The sequence below is a fragment of the Mesitornis unicolor genome, unplaced genomic scaffold, assembly GCF_000695765.1.
Source record: "Mesitornis unicolor isolate BGI_N332 unplaced genomic scaffold, ASM69576v1 scaffold5492, whole genome shotgun sequence".
NCBI lineage: Eukaryota > Metazoa > Chordata > Aves > Mesitornithiformes > Mesitornithidae > Mesitornis > Mesitornis unicolor.
The window spans coordinates 78,607-103,993 of record NW_010169722.1 but is presented as its reverse complement, the minus strand read 5'-3'; the positions used below and the strand labels follow the sequence as shown (position 1 = coordinate 103,993).

The window sequence follows — 25,387 nt, the reverse complement described above, 5'->3', positions numbered from 1 at the left end:
TTCAGAAACCTGCCTGTATACAGAGCAATTTTTAGTGGCAACCTAGAAGGAGGAATGAAACATTAAGATATTAATGACCCATGGAAAATGAGAAAATATGAAACACATTTGCCTCGATCCAATTTAGGCCTTGCAGAGTCATTATTCCTCAAGTTATATGGCCATTCAAGTCCCTTGCATGCTCACATACATTTTTCTTTCCCTGGAAATTTCCTGTTGTCTCGGCGCTTTGAATTGCACGGGCTGCTCTGAGCTAGCAGTCCTCATTCTTCATGAAGAGCATGGCCAGCCGGTGCTGGCGGGCAGTGAAAACAGCTCCTTTGTTTATCCTCCACCACTCAGGACGGTGCTGGCTGGATACCAGTACAGAAATCATGTGTAGGGACACACTGAGTAAAGGTAAAATGACTGACAGGTGTACACGTAAGCAGCTATATAATATTTAAAGCATTGCCTTTAGTCTTCCATCTTGCTTTTGTCTCCCTGTTCAAAGCATTGCACGTACGTGATGGGAGGAGAACTGGCACATTTGTGCTTTCTGGGCTTAATTCCCAGTATAAATTCCTACTCCGTATTTGTGGGAGTACATTGATAAGTCCAAAGCAGAGGGATGGCTGTAGGCAATGAGGCTTAAGGCAGGAAAAGAACAAGGGAGAACGTGTTGAGAGAAAGTTTTGATCCAGTTGAATTCAAAGGAAAAAAACAACTCTGACCAAGCTCAGCAGCACTGCAGTGATGTGCTCCTCACTGCCACGAGATCCGCCTTGGGATGATGCCCTGGCTCTGCTTTGTGTGGACTCGCATATTTCCACTCCTGGCATTTGAGCAGTTTTCTCTTTAACAGCATCCCTTTTCCCGTTGCTCGGTAGTTAACAAGGTAGACACTAGAAAGGGCAACTCTTTGCCTCTTGGTAGTTAGTGTAGTCTGACTGCCCTTTTAGAAAGCTTCTAGAAAATAGATTAATCTTAAAGTTTGTGATGAAAATATTTAATTGCATTGGATGTATTAGAAAAAATGTATAAAATATTTGATATTTAAAATACAGTTATTTCTATTAATTGCCCTAATTTGTTATTTTTAATGATTTATTCATTTATTTTGCTCCCTTATGGAGTTAGAGAATTTAATTTAGTTTCTTAGTTACTATATCCTTCAAGATTTTAGATTAGTAGATCTCATCCAGATTTGCATGTTAGAAAGAAAATGAATTTTTTTACTTGATTCCAGTTTCCACTCTGTTTCTCAGCGTTTGAGTGACCACCATGGAACATGGTGAGCAGTAGCAGCTGCCGTGGGGACCTTTTCTTAGAGAGCTGTGGTGGAAGTGGTTGATGCTATCGGAAGGTGGTTTTCCACTTCAGCAAATGAGTGGTTTGAGGTTTTTTAGAGATGAAGTAGCAAATTCTTACTGCATCCTTACTGTTTTTCTTTTGAAAGAGGTTAGATTTATGTCTCTGTAAACATTTTCCATTTCAAATTTCATTTTCAAATATATGCAAACTGAAATATTGAATTCCAATAAAAATTCTGATTCCGATTTTGTCTTGTTTTCTTTTAAAATCATTGGGTTTTATCCACCCTGTTCAGGTTACCGAGTCAATCTTTGTAAGTCCTGAGTAACTGCCTCCTAACAATATTAATAAAGCTGGCAAGTATCCTACACAACTACTGAGTGCTTGGATTCATAATGAATTTTACAATTCATAGGCAAGTTCTCTTTCTAGCTATGTATAATGTTCTTCTCAAATGGTAGCATTTTGCCCTTTCATCAGTTTTAGAATAAATCTCATTTCTTACATCCTCACTGAATCAAATACTGAAAAGGATAAGAGATTTGCCATATACTATATAACTCATCTGACTGCTTTATGTTTTATCTGTTTTATCAGGTTATTTTAAAGCTTGCCGTTTTAGCATCTGAGATGTGTGTGTTTGTATGCGTGTGTTTGTACACAAAGATGTATTGATGTGGATGTTCTCTTGTCTTATCTGTAGGATACATCACTGACTGAGGTAAACTCATTCAGTCCTTCAGTGCCAATATCCCCCTCATCAATGATAAACCAGTATAAATTTGAAGATGAACGAGAAATAAGAGATCTCTTCATTACAGTTGATGATCCTGAAAGCCACATTACAGCCATTGAAACATTTATTACATACAGAGTTGTCACAAAGGTAAGCATCTGTTCATGGCTATAATGGCTTACATTGATAACAGTAGGAGCATTTTCACTCTTCTTGCATATTGTTCTCTGGGATGTCACTAAATTTAAATTATATTCTGATTTTGCCATGACCACTAGAACTATATGAAACTGCGCAGTAGATTCTGGAACAAAAAATCAGTGTAAGTCTACATACATAGGTGCTTTGGTTCTTTATGCTGAGAAAATAGCTAATAATTCTTCAAGAGCAAAATCAGGTCTATGTGAGTGTAACATGTTCTATTGTGGTCTCCAGCAGGAAACTGAAACAGCAGAACTGATTCAGTTTGAAGACACTGTGTTAGCTCAAGTATTTATGACTTTTGGATCACTTGCAGGTTACCAGTCTTGTGTCTTGCATAAATGTTACCTGCTACAAAGTCTTTCAATTCCATTCTTTTCTAATAGCAGTGTCCACTATCACATGGACGTTTGTTTTCCATGTACAGCTGCATATGATTTCTGGGGACACTGCCAGAATTCTCCAATGAAAAAGTAATATTAGGAAAGAAGGGAGTGTATTTTTAGCTGTCCTGAATGCAAATTATTTACTGGAAATAAGGGAAAAAAGTCAGCCTTGTGAGACCAGCCGGCTCTTCTGGGATTACCAGCAAATATTCTGCAGGCTACATTTGGAGAATTGCACTGTTAATTTATTTTACTTTGAGTTCTTATTAAAAGATTCATTTAAAACCAAATTTTCAAATGGGAATTATTCATCCTTAAATAAGAGGAGTTATCAATTCCTCATAAAATATTTAAAGAGTAGGACGAGAGCTATCTTCGTTAGGTTGCTAGCAGTAATTTTCACTTTATGCATGTTTTTGTAGACGAGAGAACATTTTTTCTTCAGGCAAGTATGGAAGGGCCATGAGGTGGATTGCTTTTCCTTTTTTATCTATTCTTATCGTATTTAATTTGAAGTGCTGGTTGTTGATGATAAAGTAATAGCATTCCTCCCACATACCTTGAAAATTTTTTATTCAGCCCTCACAAATGTTTAGATGACAAAAACGTGTTTTCATGTTTTTAGAATTTACTTGCATCACATTATAAATCTCTGTGCAACAACGAACGCTAAACGGTACGCATTACCTTAATGAAAACATGGGCCCTTTGTGGCTTGATTCTAGAAGATAGAGCAGTGATAAAATGAATCTCATGGTCTGACAGTTTTGCCACACTGTAATAAGCATTTTTTCTAGGCATTAAAGGTTTGTTGGCAAATACTAACAAAGGGCTAGAAAATGGGAATCGATGATGGGACACAGAATCCATTCAGCGGCGCAGGCAGTGTTATTGCTATGATATGCTGGTTTTCACGTTCCAAATGTGGGGGTTGGTATCTTGTGTCAGCAGGTCCCAAAGATGTATGTCAGCTATTTGGGTTTTTCTTTTTCAGAATACTAAAAAATGGACTTTTTCTCACTAAAGTGATTATTAATCACTTTAAAAGAAGTGCCCTAACAGTAACGAACATAACCATGATTGCTAAAAGGAAAATGCCACACTAAAATAATGATTGAGATCTTTTGGAAACATTGTGCTAGGCTAATTATTGTAAGTCACTCTGTGTGCAGTTTAATGCTTGCTTTTCTTAATTCTTTTACAATAGAACTTTGATTTCTCACTGAAGTGGGATGTGTTTTAGCTCTTCAAGTAGTTGATCACTTTAAAAATGAGCAAGCAAATAACATGGGGAAAATAGAATAATGTATGCATTCACTTGAAGTACTGAGTTTTCTCCAAAATCTAAATATATTTTGTTCTCATTTTCTGGAATTCTAACCTGGACCTGTTTTTTCTGCCTCTGGTTTTTAGACATCTCGTGGTGAGTTTGACTCCAGTGAATATGAAGTTCGAAGGCGATACCAGGATTTCCTTTGGTTGAAGAGCAAACTTGAAGAAGCACATCCAACACTGATTATTCCTGTTCGTTTGCTGAAACTTAAGTTATTTTTGTTTGTTTATAAGATAGCTCCAGTTTTATACAGAGATGTTTGAGGTCTTTCTTCAGTTTCTAAAATCTCACAAACGTTAAACCAACCTACTTTCATTAGCTTTATGCATATGTGATAATTAGAAATCCCACAGAGGTATTTCTTACATTTATAACTGTGCTATTTGCAGTAATTTATGCCCTTTCTTAGTTGTACTTGTATTCTTCTGCACTGTATGCTACAAGAACCATGTTATTCCACTGCTGAATGTGATAACTTTTTAATGATTTGATTTTTGCATGGTGGATTCTGCAAGATATACCTATAATTTTTAGTAAGTAGAAGAACCATTATAATACCCTTAATATTATGTAAATTCTACAATATATTTTTTTCTTTTTCCTTAGCCATTGCCTGAAAAATTCATAATGAAAGGAATGGTGGAACGATTTAGTGATGAATTCATTGAGACTCGAAGAAAAGCTTTGCATAAATTTTTGAACCGCATTGCTGATCATCCAACTTTAACTTTTAATGAAGACTTCAGAATTTTTCTTACTGCACAGGCCTGGGTAAAATGACTTTATTTTTATTTACTGTTATGTGAAACCACGTCTCGTGTTAGTAGAGTATATCAGGAGTCTCCCTAGTTCAGTATTCAGTGGTGTCCTCCCACAGTTTGTTACAGAAGCATCAGAAGGTGGCAGGGGATTTATGGAATATTCATCCCCCAAGATAACCTTCTCTTCTGTGCTTTTGATCATCATGCGTGTGACCATAAATACCGGTGTACCTTCCAAAGTGGTTTTTATCGCTGCATTTTGGATTTTTCTGTCAAATTCGCAGTATTTCATCTCTGCATGCTTTTTGGTATGCATGTTAAGCTTCCAAGATTAAATGAAAAGTAGCATTTTAAATTAATTATTGTTGTGGCATGGCACTGTCTTTTTCATCTGCTTTTTTTTAAAGGTTATACTAGCCTCATAAAAGAAAAATACAGCCTTTGAATTTCCTCTTACATCTTTGCAAGATGTGTCCAGTTGAATACAGAGGCCTCTTGTACTCAGAAAAGCCCACCTCTGATCTTCAGCAGAGGCTTGTCTAGCAATATATGAAAAGTTTAAAAAAGATGGATTACTTCTTCCAGTAGGAGCATTGTTTGCTTTTCTCAATGACTTATTTCTGCAATCATTGCCTCTGCTTTCCTGTTCAAAAGGCTAAATTGCAAACTAGCTAACTCACCCTGAGAAATGAAAGGGCAAAGGGTCTCTGCCATCTTCAATTGTTCTTGTGAGAGTGTGGTACACAGCATGCTTGTGTTGGCCCAGAAAGGCTTAGCTAACAAATGCACATGACAGGTACGGTTCTGACACCGATCTAATAATTTTAAAGTCAGATTTATACACTACAAAGACACACATAACATTGTGTATGTAGTTTATGTAGCTTTAAAGGGTGCATTATTTTCAGAGAATCTGAAAAAGTACACGAAAGTAAACATAACTTGTTCTATCTTTAGGAACTCTCCTCGCACAAGAAGCAGGGTCCTGGTTTGCTCAGCAGGATGGGACAGACCGTCAGAGCTGTAGCATCCTCTGTAAGAGGAGGAGTTAAAAATCGCCCGGAAATGTTTACAGAAATGAATGATTACATGGAAACATTTAGTCAGAAAATAAGCGTACTGGACAAAATAGCTCATAGAATTTACAAGGAAGAAAAGGGTAAGTAGAAAACAAGTATCAGTTTTGTTGATTTAAGCAATTAATATATTGGAAAAGTGAAGTAGTTTTCATTGCGCTGGGCAAGTATTTTGCCATGTGTTTATACCATGCTTTTCATAGTTGTCATTGTTTTGACAGACCTTCAAGTTAGTTGAAACAACTTGTTAGTAGGAAGAGTTTTAACATGTAATTGAACTACTCGATAAGGAATGTAGCAAGTATGGCTATCCTCTTACTTGTGCGCTTTGGAAAGCTGCATGACCTCTGTTTTGTGTTTTCAGCGGAATATAAGTAGTCACAGTTTTCTGTGCTGCCTTGTACTGGCACAGTGTCATCCAGATCTCTTCTTTGGTTTCATTCTGCACCTTTTTTCTGTGTTGACCAAGTAGATTTTTTTTTTAAATAGCTTTACTGTTGACCATATTTTCTGTCATGAGAAACTGTGCCTGTTAGAGTTTTCTGAAGAAGGAAGACTTAATCTCAGTTTTCTCCTTAAGTAGCAGCAGTTTGCACACCTACTTGGAACACTAAATTACTGACTTTCTGAGATTGACCCTGCTCTCAGACTAGGCCCGTTCAGTACTTGAGGAGTTTTATTGTCTATATAATATCTTTTGAAGAGCTGCACTGTGTTCTTTAATACCTGAGCCCTTGTGCTTTATTGTGCAGTACCAGATCTCACCATGTTCTCTGTAAATGGGAGAGGTCTCATAAAAGGAAAATACATGTTGGTGAAGAGTTCCTTTTGATATCGTTCATTCGAGTGGAAATAGCTGGCTGAAGTCCATAGGTTCAAGGCATCAGTGCCAAAATATTTATTGGAAAACCTTATGAATTTTGGCATGCTCCCAAATGCTGTAGGTTATATCTTCTTTCTAGATTTTTCAGGCAGCATTTGGCAGAACGCTTGTGCGCAGGGCCACACTGTTGTGGGTATGAACTGCTGATAGCTGTGATTCAGTGAACTTTCCTGCTTGCAGTATCTTAACATGGGATTCTTAATTACATCTTCCATGGAGGTTTTTCTTGTCCAATTAATCTCAAAGTAAACGTTACACTCATCATGGCATACATCTGTTTTGCATCTTTTCTTGGATGTTTCTTCATTATAAAGTCAGTTGTCATTAAATTGTGTTTTCAGTACATGACCAATGTGTACACAGTATCCTCTTGTGTACATGCAGCTTCCAGTTCATACCCAGCCTTGCCAAGCTTAGTCCTACCAAATGGCACAGTGAATTCTGGACCTTTTTGTTTCTGCTTACAGATTATTACTTAGCCTAGAGACGTAAGAGAAATAATTCATAGGATATCCATGTATTTAGATGAATGAAAACGACTAAAGGAGAAAACACCTGCAGAACTGGAGTGAGTGTCAGTGTGTGTTCCGCAGTTTTTGGGACATGCCAAGTCTGCTAGTTTTAATAATGGGATTTGGAGCAGTACTGCAGCAGAGGAATTCAAGGCAGTAGATGCAAGTCAGACTTACTGCTGCCTGGGGCTGCTATGGCTTCTGTCCCTCTGTATGAAGATAACATGAAGTAATTCATATCATTGAGTGAACTCAATACCACCCATCAGGTCTAAGAGTGTCCTTTTATAATTACTGAGGCATTTTTGCTGATAGGTTTCTAGAAACTATTTAATTACAATATATTCATTGATTAGTTTATTAATGAACAGTGAACTGCAGTTTACTTCTCTTGGTCATTTGAGCAAATTTAAACATTAGCCTCAGTCTCTTGCTTTGTTCACAGTAAATATGAGGTTGCAATTAATATCTCTTAGACATGTATTAATGAACAAAAGACTAACATGTGTATATGTTCCCGTTAAGAGTATTTTAATGAAATGAAGGAGTATGGCCCCATCCACACACTCTGGTCAGCATCAGAAGAAGATATAGCAGACTCTCTAAAAGGTGTTGCCAGCTGCATCGACAAATGTTGCAAGGCTACAGAGAAGCGAATGGCTGGGCTCTCAGAAAATCTGCTGCCAATTTTACACGAATATGTACTCTACAGTGAAATTCTGATGGTAAGAGTTCCTTAAGGATTGCTTATGGCTGTCTATAAAGTTTGACTTAGACCAGTGACAGACTCTAGAAGAGAATTTGCAACTGAGGAAGACGATTTTGCAGTCCCTCTATTTACAGTGGTTACTAAGGCGCACAGCATAGCGTAGCTGTCCCTTAGCAGGGAATCCGGTTGGTCCTATTTCCCTTGTTAATCAGGCAAGAGGCACCCCTTCCAGATGAGAAGAGCTTGATAGTTTTGCATGGCAGGCAGCCCTGGGAAGCTGGGCTAAAGAGTGTCTAGTGTTACCATCCTCAGAGAGTTCTGCATTGTAGCAGAGAAGCGAGAACACAGAAAGATTTCGGGAAGAGCAGCTGAGAAAGACCTCCTCTGCCACTGCTGAAATATGAACTCATCGAGTAACAGACTGTGTGGGGGAAAAGGAGTGGAGGGGTTTTTCTCTTTCTAGGAGATCTTCCTAAACTATGTTTTCTTTTTCCAGAATAGCAGGGAACTTCCAGTCCCTGTGCCATTATAGAAGCATGTGTTAGTCTTTGCCAGAAGCTGATGCTCTCAGTTCCCTTTCTGTACATATTTTTTTTACACTTGGAGAGAATGTAAAAAATCAGACTTCAGAATTGATAAACCCAGTGCTGGTGGATAATCAACATAATTAAGTAACTGAATTCAGCATGTTGTAATTCCCACTCTGCTGCCTCTAGAAAGCAGAAAATGTGCACAAACCCCTCTTTGTCTAGGTTTTGAGCAGTGCAAGCTGCAGTATCTGTTCTGCTGGGAACTCAGCTCCTGCAGCAGTGGTTTCTGAGTAGGGGCTGAGATTGTGTCACAGGCCATGAACAGAGCAAGACCGAACTCTTGCTTTCATTTCATTCTTTTGCCCTACAGCTTACTTTCCTCTCGCAGTTTGGAGAGGGAACTACTAGTCACACTAAAAATACGATAGGGGAAGTCACATGCCAGTAAAACCTGCTTTCAGAGATGTGTTTAACCCCTCATCACAGGGACCTTTGAGCAGTGCTGCCAAGATCATGTGCACATGTGCAGGAGAAGGTGTGGTCAATACAATACAGCCCTTGTATTTTCCAGTGCTTGCTGAGAGTTCAGCCTTCAACTGGGGAGAGGGATTAATTCATAGCTAAAATATTTACATCTAGACTGGCTCCTTCCGAACTGAATCTCAGAACAGCTCTGAGGAGTGCAGAGTACTGCTGTGCCTCGGGGTAGAAATTGCAGCAATAAATTGGTTATGGCTCCACATACAATTATTTGAGGGTTTTGTGACAGGGTACCATTAAATATTACACAAAAACTGTACAAGTGTAATAATATGTTTTTAAAACACAGTCCCTCTGTCCATAGTAGCACTTGTCCGTAGTTGCAGCACATTAATATTAAAATAATTGAGTTTATCTTGTAATTTAAGGAGTATTTGTGATAAAAGTTGCCAAGTAGTTATTGAAACAGTTTTAAAAGAGGCAAAAGAAATAGTAGAACAGAGAAAGCACTTGTCATATGAAGGAGAGCTGTTCTAAACATTTTTGTTTTGCTTCTGTGCTTACAGCCAAACATTTTCTTTATTTATCTAACCAAAAGATATTCTGAGCTATTGAAACAAATTTGTAACTATGTATTGCTAATCTATTACTCACAATTGTCTGAAGTCAGGCTTACCAAATTTTTCTAGTGAGTTCAAAAAGAAAGATTGAAAAATTATTTGAAAATTAACCTCCTGAATTATTCTATTGTTTGTTAAAGTGACAAGATTTCAAAGAGAACTGAGTCACATAAGACAGCTAGAGAAGGTAGAGCTGCTTGTGCCCTGTGCTGTTTCAACATGCCCTATGCTAGAGGTGAATACTGAAAATCGCTCTAGTATATGCAGAAGAAGCAGTAAAACCAGTTGTTGGAAGGTAACGTAAAAGAAGGTTTTGAGATTTGTAGTTATATGTGTCCTGCTTCTGATGTCTTTTTTTAAAGGACTAAAGCCTTGCAATGTTTCTGTGAGGTAGACATACCTTAGTGTGCTTTTACAGATGAGGAAACTGAGGCCAAGAGAAATCTGTAAGGCTTCCTCAAGGTCACAGAGCAAATGAGCATTGGAAATGGAAATTTAATCTGTAACAGCGTTCCTGTTTTGTAGTTTAACAAGTGACGTTCCTTCCCCTTTCTAATTATTTTTTGACATTATGCTAAAAATCCAATACCTGATAAGACAGTTTTAAAGGAGGAAATTATTACATATGCTGTAAGTAAGCACATATATCAATGTTTGAACATCTGTCATTTTAATGGTGATTTTGTCTGATTTTTCTGAACTACATTTGGCACTTTCAAAACAATATTGAAGGTTAAAATCACAATCTCAGTAATACCTAGTATACCACTTTTAGTCAGTTATTCTACTACCACTTTTAGTCATTTATTCTACTTTGTATTGTAACTTTTACTCAGAGAAGATACTTTTGTTCGTGAGATTTGGCAAACTCATGTTGCTGTTTTAAAATGTGAATATAGTGTTAAGATGAGCTGATACTAATTAAGCTACTGTTTCAGGTTTTCTCATACAGCTAGCAGTGATACCGTTTACAGCAGATTCTTGTGGCACTGATTGAGTTTGGATTTACTAAGATGCTTGAAAAACATGTAAGATAAATTATAGGTATTGAAAACCAAATCTTCACTACATGATTTTAAGATTTTTTTGAGGAAAGTACGTGTATCATGTCAAAATTATTAAATGGCATCAGTTCTATGATCTTGCTTAATTTATTAAATAGCCAAATTGTTTGATGGTTTTCCGAATAGATGGCAAAAATTTGGCACAGTTTATTTCTTTTTTTTTTTCTCTTCTATATTAAGGGTGTTTTGAAAAGGAGGGACCAAATTCAAGGCGAGCTCGACTCCAAAGTTGATGCTTTATCCAGTAAAAAGACAGAAAAGGATCTGGTGAGTATGTAGACAAAGCTGAAATCTTTCAGGCCTTATTCTAACTGGGAAAGTCAATCCCCTGAAGAAAGCGTGTCCCCTGAAGCCATGCTTTGTAACTGGGTGGTGTCTCTGTAAGTCTCATTTTGAAAAGGTTGCTCTTTGTAGCCATGTGTGCCAGGCAAAGGCCAGCATGAGAAAGATGCAGAACTTTAGATAGGCTGCTGGAGCACAGGACAGGTAGTAGTGGACGACCACTGTGTTTTCTCAATGCAGACTGTACCACAGCTTGTTTTTAGCATTGCTGATTACTTCCACTCCAGGAGTTAAAAGAAAGTAAGATTTGCTGCAGTGTTCTTGTAGCTGCTGCTCCGTTGATGCAAAGCTGTTCATTTAACTTACTTAAGCTGTTCATTTAACTTACTTAAAATAGAAAATTCTGGATTCTGTTCTTTCAGGCTTCTGTCTTATCTGGTTGGGCCTAGAGATATTTTTAATTCCAGTATAATACCTTCACTCATTTCAGTTAAGTCAGACTGTAACTTGTAGCCCACGGAGGCAGACATCCCCAAACCCATTAGTGAGGCTCAGCGGGCCAATTAAAAGGAACTTCTGGGATGGGTATTGACATTTTTAAAATTTTTGATTGTTTAACTCTCTAGCCTAAATAACGTCCTTTTAGCACAGTGTTAACACAAGGTGTTATACAGTGTAAATCACGTATAAAAATTGCTAAATAATAATCACTGTAACTTTTTTGTACATCAAAGCAGAAAGTCCTTGACATTTCAGATAGTTTTTATTAGGGTTGTCGTAATTAGCTTTCATGTAAAGATGAGCTGTTTAGATAGTTTTGGCACTTGAGATGCATATTTTTATTTGATTTCTTGTCACTGAGCTGAATAAATAAGAATATATTACTACTGTCTGATACCTGCCATGGCTATGGTACATTTTGTAACAATTTGCCCCTGTGTTCTGCAGTGGGACTGCAGTAAGTGGTTTCTTTTCTCCTGAAGTAGAAATTCTGTTTACTTACATTGTCCTCTCACTTCACTGCCTTTGTGTTCTCTAATCTGTTTTTTTGTTTCTCTACTTCCTCTGCCACTTCTCCTGTCCTTTGTCCTTAGTTTACATATAAAGTTTGAAGCTCTTATAAAAGGCTCCGAGGATGGTAAGTTGGAGAAGGCCCCTAGGCTGGGGTCGCAGTGGCAGGTCCTAGTCCCCTGCTGGCTGCAGGCCACTGTATTCCCCTGCTGCCTTGTGAGGGCACTGGCAGAGCCGCTGCGGGCTCCTCCCTTAGCCTGCCCATGTCCCCAGCACCCGCACTATGGGTGCCCCGTGTGCCAGCAGCACAAATAAGTTGCATTGCATGTAAAACCATGGTATATATTAAGAGTGATCCTTATGGATCCCTTCCAACTTGAGATACTCTGTGATTCTACGGTTCTAAGAATTTATTCTAGCAGAAAGGAGTGTAACACGTCACTGCCTAAGTTATTTGTATGCAGCTAGTTATATCAACTTGTCAACGTTTCAGTCCTTTTAATCAGTACTTCCCATTTGTATGGTTTGTTGGCAGCCTGCTAAGAACAGTTGCAATTGCACAGAGCGATTGAGCGATGAATTGCAATTTCATACACCTTGTTTAGCAGTGAGTCTCAGTGCTGTCCACCGCAGGGGAGGGCACCTTGCCTGGCAGGACTTGGTCTTTTCAGAATGTATTCCTGTTATAATCTGATGGAGTCCTCAGACAAGGTGCATGCTCTCCCTTTTCCTGACCTGTTAAGAGACTAAAAGGAAAACTTTTCCCTTTAGTGTAGTATTGATCATACCATGATGATTTGGTATTGACAGTGGTTCACTCCATAATGAGATGTTTGTGCTTGCTTCCAGTAGAGTTCTGAGATCAGTTTGCACAACATGGTCTTTTTCATTGTTTCAAAATTGTGTTTACAGTTTTGGTAAGAGCCTTTGGACAGTGTGATTACCCAGGTGTTCAGAACTTTATCTTTCCAACCCCTCTATTTCTTACTCATTTCTAAAAATCCTGTTTCTGAGAGCCTGGTTCTTTTTGCAGTCTCATGAGAGCAGTAAAACAGATGTCTGTTAGTCTAATCTGATCATGAAATCCTGTGTTCTCTAATTGAGTGGCAGCTGTATCCTGAAGTCTCTTTCTTAATTAGGAGTTGAAGGCTTTTTCCATTAATGATAGTTTGGCCACAGAGAACAGTGTACTGCTATTTTTAACCATTCAAGTAACTGTATTCTTAATCAGTGTTTTACTATGTTTGAATTTTTACTATGTGTTGAAATATTTTGCTGACATTTCTAACCAGACTGAGATGAGAATGAAAGTTGGTCACAACACAGGTACTGTTATTGGTATCAAACACTGAGTTTGGCTGTATTCACACATTTTTATTCCTAAGCAGAACTCATGTAGCATATAGTGATCTCACAGATGTCAGATTGAACTTGTCAGTGCAGTCTAGTAGCCAGAAATTCTGCTGACAATGAGTGCCATGAACTCTAATCTCATTTGAAGTACATTTCCACCATAGATAAGGAATCTCAGACTGTCATTAGAGCTGATAAAAGCTGTGAGATCTTTAGCATTGGTCACGGCAAACATTAAATGATTTAACAAACAAGGGGTTATACAGCAGGAGAATACAAAAAACGTCCCCAAGGTCAGTGCAGCTGCAATAGGCTGAAATCGCAGATTAAACCTTATGAGATGTCAGGCTCATTGGCTAGGAAAGAAAAAACATTTTCTTGAGCTGTGCTTCTGCCACTGAGCTTTTAGAAAGCTGCCTGTGGTGCTGCTAAAAAGCCAAAACCTTCAAAATTTAGTCCACGAAGAAGGCAGTTCAGGGTATGGCATGTTTGAAGACACTGATTTTGGATACAGGCTCTGACAGATAATTCAGAGGACTTTGATGTCCTCATGCTTGAAGAGACCTTTCTTACCTGCAGAGCTCTGTCTGTAAAGATGTTGGGGTTTGTGGCTTTATCACTCCCACGCTCCAGTCTGAAGACGTACATAGCAAGGCCAGTGCATCCCCCTGTGCTTGGGGAGATTTCAACAGTTTTGGTGCTGACACTAGTGCTAATAGCAATTCTGACTAAAGGTTGGTATAATGTGCTCTGACAGAACCAGATAAGCATTAAATGCTAACTTAAGGATTCTAGAGTTCAGGCTTTAAACTGACTCGTAAAGAGATGAAATGCTGAATCTGTCACATTCTGAATATATCTTATGTTTTAACTCCAGGCTAAAAAGGGTTGGTATCACCAAGATGTGGGATTAGTTCATGCAGCAGATAGAAAATAATGCTATTTTGCATAGTGAGATAGTGTAAAGGGCTGTGTCACCAGGTAATTTGGCTGTTGGGCCGGGTCACACTGTTCATGTCTCAAAGTCCTCTGCCCTAGCAGTGTCTGGTTCCCACCTTCCTGTCCCATGGTCCGATGTCTGATTAGCACTGTGCTGTCCTCTGGGGATCACTGATGTGAGATTTAATTTATCACATTAGCTGCCTCAGTGAGATCAATGTAAGAAAATGGATGCAGAATCATATTTAATTTGCAGGATAAATTGTAACAGTTTACACCTTGTAAATGAGGAGCACACTAGGCAGGTGTTTTTGTTGAGACCAAGCCATTCTTCTTTGACTTCTGCTGTCATGGCAGTTGAAGAGGGTGGCATTTTTGTTTCTCTTCAGTTGTGAAAAAGTAGATCTTAAACCTCTCTACTTGAGATGATGAAGTGTGGCATAATGCTGTCTTTAGACCTTAAGTCCAACCCTTGCCTTGATACAACACAGTTTCTTTGGGGCTTTAGAGGGTGATGTTTAAACCTGACATCCAGAACAGAATTTGCCTGTCCACATCACATTGTGACTACACCATGAAAGAAAACTGTAGTTCCTCGAAAAGGCAAGACAGAAACAAACTGTAAAATAAATGTCTTGAAGATATGAAGAATGAGAAGGAGAAGCTGCTGCAGCCAGGACTTCTAAGTCAGAGAAGTTCTTTACATGTATAGCCTAGCTCATTCCCATGTAGGGACTTTCTTCTTGCAAAAGCAGAAACTGGATTCAACTGCCTTTCCTACTCTAAATCATCTCAAAATAGTCACTGTTTTCAGTATTCTGAATTCTTTTGGTATTCGAAGAAAAAGTGATTAACTTGGGACATGCCCAAGATACCAAATCCAGCTGCCTGTAATTCCTTCAGAGGTGATTTCCCCACATTTAAACCTTGGATTAACCTTTTCATACTGAATACAGTGTTGGTAGTTGAAATTACCTTTGTCCATAGTTTGATTGCTGGTCTGGCTAGATAATTGAGTTTGGGCTTTTCAGTGAAGCAGAAATAATATTTTGCTTTTTTGTTCTTTATTATTAAACAGTATTTCGTTAATGTAGAAGTAAGGCAAGGAAATGCAGTGTAGAAATCAACTCTAATAAAAATGTTTATTCGTCTGTGAACATGGAGTGCAATACATTTTGCCCAGTTCCATGTATTCCATGGAATCCAATCAGATGAACCTAAGAAGGTTTTGGTTACTTTAAGAGCTGAAGGATTCTTGTATGTCAAACTGAATTGGGATATGTGGTTTGTGAATTAAGGGTTGGGCTCAGGTTCTGTGACCTCTTCAGGCAGTTCTGCTTACTTAGCTTCTGGTGGCGGCAGCACTGCCGGTTGCTGCACTGGAGCACTGTCCTCCCTGCGTGGTTCAAGCTGGAGGCTGCACACCAAGGCTTTCCACATCCTGCTCTGAATTTTGACATTTCTGCATTCTGCCATTTGCCTAAACATTCCTTGAAAACCCTGGAAGTTAATCCTGGGATCCTGAAGTTCACATCAATGGAAGCACCAGCTCTGCAGAGAGCACGAGGAGCTATCCAACTTTACAGGGGTATTCTATGAGGAAAAAACAATTTGCCTTACAGCAGAATATAAGGAAGAAGAGGAAGGTGTATGGGCACTGAGTTGCAATGGAAGCAATGCAAGGAGATTAACGTTTCCTGCTTGATGTTCCTTATTGGTGGTGTTTCTGCCTGACCTTTCTGCTGCTGCAGGCAGTCGCTGTGGAGTCCCAGCAGATGAATTTGCACTGTAGCTGCAGAAGATGCACCACGTTCTGTGACTGGGTGCCAGCCAGAACTGACACAGCTGATTAGTAAATGACAATAGGTAACAAAATTACTGAGAGGACTAGAAGACTCATTAAAGAGAGGGCCTCTGTTCTCTTACTCATTCCCATTAGCTGAAAAGTCACTGTGCATCTGCAGTAATTAGAAGACAATAATGTCTGTAGAGTAGCCCTCAGGGTTTTTGATCCTTGATGACTGAGTTTCTTCTCGGCAGAAGTCCTTTGGTTAATTTATTCTCTGCTTCTGTATTTCTCTCTCCCTCACATGGTCACACAGAGGTTAGTTACACAAGAAAAGATTGCGAGGTGAAAGGGAATAAATCAGAAAGTTTGTGCTTTTCATTTCTGCTGGTTTCTCCTGAGGTTGTCAAAGATTCTGTCAGGGTTTTTCAGTTTTTCTGGCCAAATCTAATTTGTAGAGTTTATTCTACTTCAGTAAAGCCCTCTATATTTTCCTTTTTAGATGCATTACTGTCAAGTGCTAGTGAAGAGGTGCCAGAGTCTGTAACTTCTCAGTCAATAAATTTATCTTTAGAAACACTTAAATTCTGGTCTAGCATTTCTGTTGGTAATATTTCAGAAATTTTACTGAGTTATTTATTAAGAATAAATGTTAAATTTATCCCTGAGGAATGATAATTCTGTTCTAAGTTAAATACCACTCTTGGTTCTGCAGTTCTGTTTGTCAGCACTACAATCACTTGATTTCAATCACTTTTGAAATGGTGACTTTACTAATATTTTTTGATGTTTACAATTCATGTTTAGTTCTCAGAAGAGATTGGGAAACTTGAAGACAAAGTCGAATGTGCCAATAATGCTCTGAAAGCGGATTGGGACAGGTGGAAACAAAACATGCAGTATGATATGAGGTCAACGTTCACTAATGTGGCTGAGAATAACCTCCGTTATTATGAAGAGGTAAAACACTTCCTCATAGCAATGTTTTTTTCATTCATTATTTCAGTGGAGAAGCCCATCAGTTGTCTGTCACGAGGAATTTTTGCATTTTAGTTCAAACCTGTGTTAACTTCAGAATCAGTTTTTGTGGGAAGAGGGATGCAGTTATCCTTGACACATTTCAAGCAGAACATGTTTTATTTGTGCCCAAGCGGTTGATCCTGAGTTCATCATCGACAGAGGGCACTCTTGTTTTACTAACCACAACCATTTGGAACATATTTTTTGGTTCCATGTCAGCTGCTATATTTCAATTTGGAAACCTTTTGCTGTAACTGCATGAAGAAGCCCTCTGGAAAGCTCAAACTTGTGTAAATGATCCTGTATGACGAAAACATTTAAACGTGATTCCATTTCAGACAGCACAGTCAGGAAGTCCTTGTTGTTATTTCTTCAAGGAATTGTCTTTTGTGAAATAATCAGACTTTACTAGGATGAAGAAGGAGCAATACAGTTTTTAGAAGTCAATCTGAATATTGCACTTAAAAAATACAAATGCTGCAAGTGTATAAAATTGGTAAATACAATCCATTCATAACTGACACATACTACTTCAGAAACAAAGAAGAGTGGTTGAAATTAGATTTTTATTTTCAACTCATGCCACAGCTGCTGTTCTTGGTAAGAATTCCCTTTTACAAGAATATATACTGAGAAAAAGAAATCGAAAATATCTAACAAAATGTTTTAAGCCCTCTCTGAAATTTCTTCATAGGGAACATATTGTTGATTGAAGTATGCATTTTGAAAATATCCCAGATGTCTTGAATTTTTTTAAGAATTTCTCCTTGTTTTGGAAAGAAAAATTGAATATTAATCATAAAATAGCAATTTTCACAGATGTGTTGATATCTTTAACTTCCAATCCTGTATTTGGATTTTTTTTCTGCATTGCCTGTTAGCCAATGACAGTGTCCTGATTTTACAAATCATTTTGTTAAAACATAATTGAAAAGACAGAGCTCTTGATCATCAAGTCTAATTAATTAACATACAGTCTGTGAGATGCATGGACATTGACAATCTGTTGTCACATATTAAGATCAAAATATTTTCTGAAATCAGGCAGCAAGCTTTTAGCATCCTCGCACATTTTCTTCAGTTATTGATGATCTCTGACTTCTGTATCAGCAATACGTATGTTAAGATGATGTTAAATATATTGGGATATTTTTAATGAATGATTAGCTGCATTAAAACACAACACTAATTTGTTGGTTCTCTTTCCTGTCTAGAAATGTTTTTTCTGAATTAGAATTTTGATTCGGAACGCCAAAGCTCACACTGTACATGAAATTACCATCACTAAGTCACAAACTGTAGAACATGGTTCAGCTATCTGTAATTGCCAGTGGTTCTTCTTAAATAGCTTCTGAAATACCGAACAAATTAATTTACACTAGTACATCATTATTTGTTGCTGCTTTTGTTGAATATTGAAATCTGCATAAAGTATTTTTGCTGATATATGTCAGTAGATCTAGATTTTAGAAAAAAAATGCCTTATCTTACTGCAGCGGCTGCAATAATAGAAAACATTGTGCTCACTGTATCACTCCTTGTTTACAAAGTGAGGGCTTACCAATTTTTTCCTGTTGTATCAGAAAACAATTTTCTTAATCCTGACATTCAATATAATTTGATAAAAGTAATATTTACATTGGGAGTTTTGATCTAAAAAATGCATGTTTATTTGAGACCTGTGTTTAATGTTGATGGTTAATTATAGGAGAAGTGATTACTGTCCAAGGCCCCTATATTACAAACTACAAGTGTGTAATGCACCCCTGAAAACAGCAGAAAAAGAAGCCTTAGCATCTCTTTTCACTATTTGGAAGTGAAACTTCAGGAAAGGCATCTCAGAAACCTTGAGAATCAGAATATGATTTTTATGCTTTCAGTAGAAAACAAAATCCTACCTTTAAGATAACAGTAAGTCACACTCATTAAACCCATGCACAGACACAGTCCCTGTTGCAGTGTTTTTCATTTGTTCAGTCATTACTTGCATCATTAATGTTCTCTCACATGTCCAAAATTAAACTGCATATTTATGCAATGCCATGGACATGATTCAGTTGCCCATTGTCACAATATGGGAAAAGAGTATGACCTTACATTTGTTTGGGTTTTTCCTTCATTGTAGTTGCTTCAGGATTCTGCTGTCGACTTGTCAAGCATCACCTAGCTAACATAAAAGAGTATGGCTCCCTTAAGCTGAATTAATACTCAGGTTACATGAAGTGCTACTTTAAAATGTTACCTGTAATCACAAGCATCACCTAGCTAACATAAAAGAGTATGTCTCCCTTAAGCTGAATTAATACTCAGGTTACGCGAAGTGCTACTTTAAAATGTTACCTGTAATTGTATTTCTTTGGATTTTCTAATTCAAAACAAGTAGAGGTATTTCTGTAGCCTTCCGGTGTATTGACTATCTACATATAATACACCTGAATAAGAAGTGTTCCTTTGTTTCCATAGCTGTGGAATCACCAGTCTCTTTGTGTCTCTCAGTGCTGTAGTAACAAAGACACTAATTAAAGCCCAGTGTTGCAAATTGAAAGGATGCTTCTCTGCAGACCTATGAGAATGGTGGTTTTCCTGGGGTAATGTACAAGCTACATTATAATACATTCAAACATAATGTCAGTTAGAAGTCAAGACTGACCAGTCATTTGGTATTCCTGTAGTTGGTCTCAAGACTTCATAGACTTCTCTACATCCTTTTTTTTTTGGCTTGTGGAAAAGAGTCTGTCTGTATTCCACGAAGGCTTAAAGCCCATAACATACTGTATTAATAACTACTGTAAGTGCATTGCTAAAATGGGGAGGATTTTCTGAAACAATATGAAAATATTTTAATTTTTCAAAACATTTATAACTTTACTCCTATTTCTGGAGTACATGATAGCATAGATTTGTTTGCCTTACAGAGAAAAGTTTTTGAGTTGAGTATGTGTTATCACTGTACCATTTATTTTATTCCTTTTCCACATGCCTTAGGTGTGACACTGTGGTCTGAAATAGCCCACCTTAGTCCAGAAGAGGTATCTGCCAAACCCTGGAAGTCACAAACTGTCCACAGGGTGGAGCTTACAGCTGAGAAAGCTGAGTGTCACCAGGAGCGTTTTCATTAAGTTAGGTATAGAAATTCTGCAGAGCTTTAAAGATGCAGCACTACTGAAACCAGAACACGAGATACAAAGTTAGTGGAGGTGGTGGTATTATTTAGCTGGAATGTCTTCAGTGATCCTGGTGCAAATTAGCAAAACCAAACCAGGCTATGTTGAACCCTGGCTTCAAAGAGCAATAGCAATTAAACATTTACTAATTTTTTCCTTTTGTTTTTCTCATGTGTTTACTGCAGTCTCTAGGATATTACAACATCAAAGAAAAATAAACACTTAAATTTTTCTCATCAGAGAACTTTGTTAACCTCTTCTATGCAGAAAAAACACAGGAATAAGTGCCTAGATGTTGCAGCCCGACCCAAAGACTAGTTAGACATTAGAAATCCAGCAAATATACTGGAGTTGGTTTTTCCACTGCTCATGAGGCACTCTTGTAAATGCAGGAAGACTGGGGAGTTTTCTTCATAATGTAGGTTGATATTTAATTAATTCTGGCATTTAAAGAATATGTTTTTTCTTGTGCATGGATGAGCCTTTGTTTTAAAGCGTAGCCTCTAATTTTATTTTTCTCATGTCAAACTAATCCTGTTAAACCTTAGCAGCTTAATCAGATAAAAAGCTAAAGTTATCTTTGATATAGTGAGATTCTTGTTGGTATTGGCACAGCTTACTCTTTTCCAAGAATATAAATAATTTCCTGGTTTTCTTAACTATTTCAAGCATAATTCAGTTTATTTCAGTGACCCACATTATTGTACAGGCACAACTTTATCCAAAAGATTCATTAGGAGAAAACAATATTCTTTCGCCATGACAGCAACTTCCCTCTAACTCTAAAGCCCTTATGTACCTCTTTATCTAGTATAAGCTATAGAAAAATAGATGAGATTTGCTGTTTGCCCTAGAGGCCTCTGTAGTGATTCATTTAATTCGTCATTTGGTTGCATAGCAAAAGTTAGCTGCTCATGCATGTTGATCACATCTTACCTTAGCAGTGCCTGGGAATTCAGCTAACAAACTTCATGTGATTTGCAGAAGTTCCCACACAGCTGAGCCAGTTTTGTCTCTGTGAATATCACTTCAAAACCAGGATCCATCTTTGAACCCTGATTCACTTCAACCATAACCATTTATTTTATATTCTTTTAGGAAGACCTTTTTTATAGAGGGAATCACTCTTTCTATACACTCTAGTTTTTGTTTCCTTGCACCCAGGAACTACGCAGACACACAAGACTTCATTTTCAGATTTTACTCCAGAAAATGCCGTCATAATAGATATTTTTAAGGTATCAATGAGGGAAAACAGGGAACTGGAACAGAAACACGCATGGCGTGTGACACACCGCTTCTGTCATCATCCCTACTGCATGTTCTATTCTTATATTTCCTCTTTCGTTAGATATGCAGTTGTACTGTATGAAAACCTTTTTGCCATTTTCTTCTAAAAAGGATGTTGCAGAATAGATGTGTGACCTGCAGTGGTAATCCTGATTTTTAGGTAAAGTAGCCTTATTTAAGCTCTTGCTATTTGATTTTGTGTATTTAGGCTTTTTTATGTCTTCCGCCAGGCTTTTACAAGTAATTGGATTATGAATTTCATGCTATGCATGCACATTTAATTTCCTGGGCTTGGGTTTTCTGTTTTTTTCCTTTCTGTCTCCTTTGTGAAAGCTGTCTGATCCTCTATTTAGATCTCCATCTTCAGCTTCCCAGGAGAATGAAGTAAAATCACTCTCTAATAATGTTGAAGTGTACATCACTAACGAAATGCCGTTTATGCAGTTCATGCTTCACAATATAAAAAGCTTGAGCCTAAGGCACAGAGACCTAGTTTTGTTTTGGTATGGTTAATTATAAAACTTGTCAGCTGTAGCAGCACTGTGATGTCTGACAGTGAAATGAGCCACCATTGCTCTTACATGTTGGAAAATGTGTTTTGGTTATATAAAAGAGGATACATTAAAAGCTGAATAACTTGTGGAACTGAAGAACATGCTTTGCATTGCTGTTTGGAAAGACTTCAGTAGATTCGATCTATCTGGCTAAGCAACATATTGTGATTGCATTTTAGCACATGCAGTTTGGCTCGGTGTTGCAAAGATAACAGAGCACCATTTTTACATTGCAGCCAGTGCTGATATATGTATTTTAATTCAAATTACTGAAAGTACAGAGTGACAAAACATGGAGTTACATGGTATAAATTAAACTGTGGTTCAGAAAAAAAAGTCAGTCATTGCCAACAAAGACTCCTCAAGAAACAGTGATCCTTTCTTGTCCCACACCTAGAAAAAGCCTATGAAAACAGATGTGCCTTGCAGCTATCTAGGATGGTAATCCAGGCTGGGCTCTGGGAAACAGAAACCTGAGGCTGAGCGTCAAAGTGAAGACACGTTGCCAGTGGCAGCTGCCTCATTGACATTTTAAAACCAAGATGCCACCTTCCAGCTCAAGTATCTCAGGTAGACTCAGCTGCCACAGTATCATGTGAAGTAGGGGAGAATCTAATGATCGAACCTTAAAGGCTTTATACAAAAGGTCAAAAATACCTTGTAAGTCAGAAATCAGTTTGCAACACTTGCAGATCACCATTCATGCTAACACTATTTTCACCATTTCTCCCTGATTGTATCTTTACCATTTCAAAGTAACATTTCTCCAAAAAGTCAATGAAGAAAGCAGATTTCCACATGGATCTTATCCTGTTACTCCTCTCATTTCACAGTTACTCAAACCGTAGATGTGCTCTGGACAGCAGCATAATGCTGTGTGCAAAAGCAGAATAACTTAGTTGGGGATATTGTCAGCAAGATTGGAAAAGAAAAATCTGGAGAGTAGATTGATGGTTTCCGTAGTGTAGGGGACAACATAGGAATAACAGGACCAGTCTGTAGCATGCCTGATAACAACAAAAAGCCTGTGCAGAATTAAGCTCCCTCATACTTTTTCCTTTCTGATCTCTTAGGTCAGTCAGCTGTTTTAACCTCTCACAGCATCCTGCAGACCTATGTCTTCTACTTTATGTCTTCAGAGACATAATCACTGCTGACTTTTGTTTGCTGTTTCTTGTTACTTTTGTCACCTGTAATTTTTAGGGGTATCCCTGGTTCTGCATCCTTGTGTCATCACGGATTCCCCCAACTCCGATCATCCTGTGTGTCTCCTTCATTTTGCTCTTCGAGTTTACAGTTTAATGTTATTTGTGACTGTCAGATCCTCTGACTCATCTGCTTGCATATGGATATGCAATAATACCAGGACCTAGGCTCTTTAATGGAATACTGTTACATCTACTTATTTAGTGGCAGAGTTTTGAAATCATTCACTAGAAATGTCTAATAAAACAAAATTAGGTGGCTGTAAGTTCAAGCAGCATGAATGCTAGCGTATTTTCTGTGTCTCCTAGACAGATGGATGCTTGATACTTCATTGTAGCTGGGCATGGCAAATTACTGTGGCTTGAATAGCTTATGGCAAAAGTTGTCATCTAGGAAATGATGCTATTTTCAAGGTACTGGTTTAATTTAAAGTGCAGAAAAATAGAATATGTTGTCCAGGTTTTAGTACAAAAGAAGATATTCCTGGAGAAATTTCATAAGATTTATTTGTGACTATTTCAGATTCTTCATGAAAATACCTGCGTACAGTACGTAGTAAATAAGCAGCATTGTCAAGAGCAATAGGTATGAGTGTATAAGTAAATATTTTATTAGAACATTTCCATTTCAAGGTTTGTTTGGGGTTTTTTTTTCAATAGCATCAAAACAAGAAAATTATTGCCCTGTTATAATAACAGACTGGAAAGAGTAGAAACTTGGTACTTCAGGTAACAAGCATCAGCACACCTAGTGATGGCCTTGCCATGACTCTCACCACTAATCTATGATTTATAATGGTTTGCCAAACTGCCAACACTCATTTAAGCCAAACTGAACCTAAGTCGTTTGAGGATTATTTTTTTTCATTCTACTGCCTACAGTCTTGGTGCTTCGAATAAAAAAGGAGTTTGTACCATTATAAATACATTTTTCTATGAGAGAAATGCCATTAGTTGTAAGCGTGACAATTTCCCCCATGCCAATCCCCTGCCTTTCTGGTCCCATTTCTTTCCCATTACTCAGGGGAAAAATGAATTCTCTGTGTGTTTAGAAAATAACTGTTTTAATTTAACTTGGAAAGAAAATTGGTTATACAATAGGAATCCACAGAGATTACAGAGGAACTGTGCCTGACAGTGCGCTTTCTATTTGGAAGAGATTTTTGCCTGTAACTAAAGGGAGAGATTAAAGAAGAGCATAATCAATGTTAGCATCTTCCATGCTAACACAGACAATTACGATGCTCATACTATGCACTTGTCATTATGTAAACGTGACCTTTACAGCTCACTCAGCACGTTGGCTAACATTTTTCGTATCGCTGAGCTGCCTAGGAAACCATATTTTGCTATTACCGTAGTCCCACAAAAGCAGCTTGTGACAATGCATATGTATTCTACTGTTTTTTGCAATTCTTTTTCTCCTTCGCTACCAGCTTTACAGAAATCCATCTGCTATATTCATATGTATCTGTGTTTTTGTTTTGTTGTGATTTTTTTTAAGTGCCTTGCTACATGGGAGTCCTTCCTAGCATCTCAAAGAGTGGATCTTCACGTGGAAGAAGATTCTGAAGATAGGCCTTGAGTCATATCTCTGCTCGATCTCTGCCTTTTCCATGAAGTTTCTCCCAACCAAAGAAGTGCTTTATATGAGATCAGATACATTATTAAATTTAACTGTTAAAAATCAGTGAAATGCAGGAAACCAGCTTATTGAAAACTCAGGTATTCTAGTCCTGAAATACATTTTGGAACATGCTATCTATTGCTTTATATTGCTTAGCTGTGATTTTACATATTTTTGTGCAAGAATTTGCATACAATTGTTTTCATAAATATTGCATAATTTGGATATAAAGTATTTTAAATATGTAAAAATAGCTCCATTTTAATAAAAAGTTTAATACGGAAAGCTTGTCTTCATTCTGTATCCTAGTTTTTAAGATGTATTTTGGTATTTTAGCATGCTTGTTATATTCTCTTCGTTGAGTAATTTCCTGTACTTGCCAAAGTACCTAGCACAGTATTCACAGAGCTTTTTAGGATTATTTTAATAGATTGTGCAGATCACCCGATGGCAGCATGGTATGGAAAGATGCTGAACAAGTTCCGTGAGATTAATCCTGGTTTCAAGTACTGTTAACTCAGTTTTCAGTTTGCAGTATTTACATGACCATTAAACATCTTAAATCTGACATT

At 37.7% G+C, this 25,387-nt stretch overlaps 1 protein-coding gene across 1 annotated transcript; it reads left to right on the top strand.

The window, feature by feature from the left end:
* Positions 1-1,987: 1,987 nt before the first annotated feature.
* SNX7 (sorting nexin 7) lies at positions 1,988-25,094 on the top strand. The gene is made up of 8 exons (XM_010179435.1): positions 1,988-2,179; positions 4,030-4,140; positions 4,556-4,720; positions 5,668-5,869; positions 7,707-7,906; positions 10,765-10,851; positions 16,763-16,915; positions 24,693-25,094. The coding sequence occupies exons 1-8, from the start codon at positions 2,057-2,059 to the stop codon at positions 24,771-24,773; spliced, it is 1,122 nt and encodes a 373-aa protein (XP_010177737.1). The 5' UTR covers positions 1,988-2,056; the 3' UTR covers positions 24,774-25,094.
* Positions 25,095-25,387: the final 293 nt, after the last annotated feature.

Bases quoted from the DNA above. Each gene is read 5' to 3' on its own strand.
- SNX7 (XM_010179435.1), top strand. From the start codon at position 2,057: ATGATAAACCAGTATAAATTTGAAGATGAACGAGAAATAAGAGATCTC. The intron at 4,141-4,555 runs GTTCGTTTGCTG...CTTTTTCCTTAG, and splicing joins ATCCAACACTGATTATTCCT to CCATTGCCTGAAAAATTCAT. The intron at 10,852-16,762 runs GTGAGTATGTAG...ATTCATGTTTAG, and splicing joins AAAAGACAGAAAAGGATCTG to TTCTCAGAAGAGATTGGGAA.